At 35.0% G+C, this 5,519-nt stretch overlaps 1 protein-coding gene across 5 annotated transcripts in view; it reads left to right on the top strand.

Annotated features, from left to right (window-relative positions):
• The first annotated feature begins 398 nt into the window (after window positions 1–398).
• Window positions 399–5,519, top strand: part of LOC102586429 (uncharacterized) — an 11,690-nt gene continuing 6,569 nt past the window's right edge. For 2 of the 5 annotated variants that reach the window (XR_001475092.1, XM_006359753.2), the window contains exons 1-7: window positions 399–651; window positions 734–802; window positions 1,647–1,712; window positions 1,788–1,863; window positions 2,306–2,383; window positions 2,833–2,930; window positions 3,746–3,819. Coding sequence is in view for 4 of the 5 variants with exons in the window: in XM_006359753.2 (XP_006359815.1) it covers window positions 547–651; window positions 734–802; window positions 1,647–1,712; window positions 1,788–1,863; window positions 2,306–2,383; window positions 2,833–2,930; window positions 3,746–3,819 (566 nt within the window). In the remaining variant the exon portion in view is untranslated. Of the gene's footprint in view, window positions 652–733; window positions 803–1,318; window positions 1,457–1,646; window positions 1,713–1,787; window positions 1,864–2,305; window positions 2,384–2,832; window positions 2,931–3,745; window positions 3,820–5,519 lie in introns of those variants that run through there. The other 3 variants (XM_006359750.2, XM_006359752.2, XM_015314578.1) reach the window with 3 other exon arrangements.

Raw genomic sequence — 5,519 nt, 5'->3', positions numbered from 1 at the left:
TTCTTTTTTTCCTATCTTACAAAAATATTGTTATTATCTTTTTTTTCTAATTCTGCAAAATTATACGTAAAATAATATGTAAAATATAAAATAATAATATATAAATGTAAAATAAAATATAAAAATTTATTACATAAAAATAAAAAATAAAATTCTTAGACGAAATTTAACCAAACTTATTAGATATACTAATTAATTAATAATAGATATATTGGTAAATATGTTATATTAAAGTGATATTTTAGTCTTGACAAAAATAATTTTTTGTTTCGTATCTGTTTTTTTTTAAGAACAAAAAATTTCAGATTCTTTCAACAATAAAAGAAAAACCGTTTCTGTTTCTATTTAAAAACACTTTTATTAATTTCTCTAATACATTATCTTTTCAATAAAAATACTAAAAAAGTGTTTCTGCCTCGAATAGCACTCTCAAACGAAACTGAAACTACCCCTTAGGTTTGTTTATTGGTGTTTGGGGTCAGAAGCTCTTAGCGTTTTCGCTTCAACAAAAGTTAAACTCTTAACAGCAAGTTTTGAAGAGAAGTAATGTCGGAGTTGAAGGCAAAGTGTTTGAAGAAAGCAGTGGTTCCTTCCACTCTAATACAGCATCCATCCCCTGCCAATCTTCAGTCTACCCGTCTTGCCATTCATGTCCGTTAATTCCCTTTTCCCAAAATTCAGTTTTTTTTTTTGCATACCCAATTCAATTTAACCGTTTCTCTTTCTTCTGCAGATGAATGATGATAATGATTCTTCTTGTTGGGTTTACATTGCTTCTGGTTCCCGCATTTATAAAGTTCTTGTAAGTCCTTCCCTAAATGCTTTATACATGTATAATTAACTCTTCATATATACCAACTTGTGTTCATAAATCAAAACTCAGTATATAAATGCTTGTATTTACTCTAGTCCTTTTGCTTTGTCTGTTGAATTACAGTAAGTTAAATTTAGTTGCAATTATTCTCTTACCCCACTTAAGAGAGGGCAATGAAATTCTCTTTACAGTGATTGTAATTTCATCACTTGCATGTCTCAAGGTAAAATTTACAAGCTATAGGCCCAATGGCGTATTCAGAATTTTCATTAAAGGGTTCAAAAAATAAAAATATAGTGCTTGGGATTTGAATTTTGATCCCCCTAAACCACTAAGCCAACCTCTAGTCTTGTGTGTAGGGGATTCGAAGTCTATATATATACACTAAAGAAAAGAACTTTATATACATAGGAGGGGGCGAGGGTGTTCATCCGAATACCCTTGACAAAAAATTACACTATGTATTTTTTATTTTTTTTTGTCAAAAAATACATAGTGTAATTTTTTGTCAAGGGTATTCGGATGAACACCCTCGCCCCCTCCTAGATCCGCCCTTGGCTATAACGAGACAGTGAGATAGATTTGAGGATTGAGGGGAGGAGCTGAGTAAGCTGCTTTGTTATATTGGAGATTGTTATCTATGTAGTTATACCGCTTTGTTCCTCTATTATAATTGTTGTACTTATCTGGTCTATATATGATGATGAGTTCATATTGACTACACAAACATGCTTGAAGGCTATTAGCTGCATAAACCTTACTAAATGTGTTGATAAACATGTTGGATTAAGAAGCAACGGATGTTCAATTTGTTTTCATTTTCACTGTACAGATTCCAATGGAAAATTCACTGCTCAATCTTGGAAAGGAGGACCTTCTAATTCCTGAACAATGTGAGGTACACTTGCCATTTCTTCTATCATGATGAAAGATGTTAATTGTGAAGTAGCTTACTAATATTGTTAATTTGAAGGTTCTAGAGGCTTCAGTGGTCAATCGCTGCCCGCATCGATCAGAAATCCAAAGTATAGTGCTAGCTGAAACTGAAAGTAAGATATCGAGATATTTACCTTTTGAATTTTGGCAGCCCTTCGCGATATTCTGAAAAGCTTGTTGTTATTATTCTCTTATTCTGAAATTATCTTCTTAAGTAATAAGAGAGAAAGAAAGATAATATAGAAATAGTGACAGAGAAGAGGAAATTTGAAAAGAAAGACAGAGATGGCCTGCTATATCATATCATTGAATCGTAAATTTTTGTCGTATCTTTTCTTACATAAGTTGGTATTGCATCATGCTTGCGGTCCTGTATATTTGAAGGGCTTTCTACCACTTCTTCTTCAAGAACTTGCTGCTATTGTTCCTACTAACTTCACTAGTTTTTGGCTGCACGGTCCTTATTGCTACTACTGTCCATTAGTTTCTTTTATGTATTTGAAGCAGCTACTCTTTACCTTTCAACAGCTTAATGATCTGTCTAGTTCTCTACAGGCTCTGGTTGCTCAATGCTGGGAAGCGTGGATTCTTATGGTCACTTTATTGTCTCTAGATTGGATGCCAGTGGCGACGGTATCTCTCCTATTTATTTTTCATTACTTAGCTGAACGGTGATGGATTCTGTTAAAAAATAGCAGAATCTTGGAGTTGAAATTTTTGTTTACCTCCTGTTAAACCTATTTTCCCCCCCCCATTGATATAGGTGTAAGGATGCTGTCAGTTAATAACTAAATTTACCAATTATGGGGTCTGATGTGCTCACTTAATAGTTTGGTTTTGCTACGTATAAATTCACTAAAGAATTTTCAGTGGAGATGCTATATTTGGATTACTATTACCTGGCATATAAGTGAAATAGTGTACCAACTTGATTTGAGAAATTGATGATCTTGCTAATTTGAGTAGATCTAAGAGAAATTGTTATTGACATGGACCACCCATGACTTTTATTGATGAGTTATTCCCACATTTACTCTAGCATGATATTTGGGTTACAGCTTGACGAATTCCTCATATTCTAGATGTCAACGGGCTTACATATTCTGTCTCTCCTCGAGATTGCGGTGTTGGAGAAGGTAGCTGGGCAGGCCTGTGCTTCAATCCCACTCAACGATCCATGGTATTTCATCTCATATGTCTCCTAGGTTGGAGTCTGTAATCATTAATGTTGATGCTTCACATCAGCAGCTTCTTCCTGTTCACTTTAAATTTGTAGAACCACAAATTAACAAATAATTAATGGGCACTTTGAAGCAAGTTGATCCTAGAAGACTAATCTCGTAACTCACTTAGATCAATCAGTTCAAGCATTGTATTGTGCCTGTGGGTGCAAAATAGAGGCAGTTGGTGTGGAGGGGAGGCCTTGTCCTTGTCAGCTGACTAGTTTGCAATCCATTTCTTGTTGTGTATTTACCATCGTGCTTCAATGTAGCTTGTGTCCTTTGCCTGAGATTTTTCCTGATAGACTAGTCTGCCTTTTTTAACCTCTACTGTTTACTGAGAAATTTGAAATGATGGCATTGACTAGCATCCGAATATCCTCTTCTCTGAATGTAGCATTGCCTGGTTTTTTTTTTTGCTCCATGTGAACTGGCTTACTAAGCTACAAAACTTGTTGGTCAACGTAACTGATTAAAACAGTGGGTTATTCTTGGTACTATATTGGCTATTCAAATGGACTTTAAAGCACCTTCTTTTTTTTCTGAAACTTGTGAGTTGTGACAGTAACTCTAAGCACTTTTAAGTTGATGATTTGAACCTTGGAAGGAAAATGAGACGGTTGACGTTGTTCATCTGCACAATCATTTCCTGTTTTTTTCCCTCTTTTTAACATCCTCTGTGCGTGTGTGTGTCTTGGAAAGAGTAAGTGTTTCATTTGTGGCATATTTCTTGCCTTCATCCTGAATTTCAGTATTTTCTGGCCTTTTACCTCAGGCAGCTGTGGCTCACAGTTTCTCTAAAACCATTGATGTCTATGACCAAGATATTCATGTCCGCACATTACGTCCGTAAGTACTTATCTTTGCTTCGGAGACAGGAGATCATTTACTGTATAATCTCAAACTTTTCATTCTATTTTTGCTACTATGCTTTCCATTTTTGAGATATTGTTTATATGTACAGCAGCACGTCACAAAAAAATCATACATCTAGCATTCATATATCCTTTCTAGATAGCCTGGACTGTTTTATTCTCACTTGGAGGCATTGCTAGACTACTACTACCATGGAAGCTTTTCTGCTACCTTGGGCCTTTTAAGCAATGTTGTTAATAAAAAGGAAAATCAGTAAACTATTGCCTGATGCTGATTTAAGTACTCGTGACAGATATAAACAAATCTGAATAGTGGTTTCTGCAAACCTTGTTTTTGTGGATTAATTACTGTTTTCATAAAGACAATTTGACTGTTCTATATTTCTAGAGCTCTTATATGCATGACTTGAGTCCTAAGTTTGCATCTTTCTCTGTGTAGGGATTTGTGTTGGCATGTCTTTAGATCTTAATATATCAACCAAAATACGAAAGAAATCAAAAGAAAATGCATGGCAATGTTACCGTGTAGAAAAAGTTCCACAAAAATATCTAACAAACAATTTATAGAATTGGTTGTACCTGGTTTTATGAAAGATTATGATTGACATATATCTTGGAAAAGGGGGCGGGGGGGTGGGCGGTTCAATAATCAAGGATTCAATCATAAGCCTTCTATTGTTGAAAACCATCTCTTTGTTGCTTTGGTGTTATTGAAAGCCAACGCTTTAGTGTTAGAGGAAGAGAACATTCAAAATGCTGAGGCACTACTGAAACTGTAAGATCTAGCCAGGTTGTAAGAAATAACTTGCGGCAGAAGTCTTGGTGCATATGGATCCCACAAAGGTGATAGGAACATATGGATTATTGATTGACAAAATTTGATACGCTCAAATTACACCTCCCTAAAGAAGTATAAGCGATCGTTATCAAGTAAAGAACCCAACTTGTAGGTTGGGGTCGATCCCACGAGGAAAATGGTTTAGACTTTACTTTAACCAACAATTATATTCAATTAGCCAAAGTACTTCCAGAAACAAAGAAATAAAAAGGGGGGATTTGTTGAACAAATTGTAAGAATTCAGTAAGTAATCAATAAACAAAAGTCAATTTCGGTTGTTATCAAGATGAGAAAATTAACTAGGGTATACGTGTTCACCACAAGCTCATAACGCAGTAATTCTAGTAACCGCAATTCTTTCCTAGTGTATTACATGCAAAGTGATAAGTTAGGTATCTCTAAATCCTTGATCCGGCATCTAGAGAATTTCACCCCGCACCTTGATCCGGCTACGTGTGTATAATTTACTAACCCTTACCTTTACCTCATATTAGACATCATAATCGATGTTTGGCTTAGTTATTACTTCGCACCAATCGACACTAGCCTATTAGATAGTATCACACTAAATCTATGTTGATAATTCTTTTCTTGTTGATTACCTCCTCGATCTGGCAGGTAACAACAAGGCGAGTTCTAACGCGTGCACTCGTTAAAAAGACTTCTAAACGAAAGAATTATCAATGCATGCAAAACACTATTCAAGAATTACTTATTTACTATTCATACTTTGTTAATCGATCATGGTTCCCACAACCCTAGTTGTGAATTTAGTTACTCATATTGGCAAGAACACAATTCATAATTGTCGATAAAGAAATCATGAACTTACGTAA

This window comes from Solanum tuberosum, unplaced genomic scaffold (assembly GCF_000226075.1).
Source record: "Solanum tuberosum cultivar DM 1-3 516 R44 unplaced genomic scaffold, SolTub_3.0 scf00294, whole genome shotgun sequence".
Lineage (NCBI taxonomy): Eukaryota > Viridiplantae > Streptophyta > Magnoliopsida > Solanales > Solanaceae > Solanum > Solanum tuberosum.
This window is presented reverse-complemented; position numbering and strand designations above follow the sequence as displayed.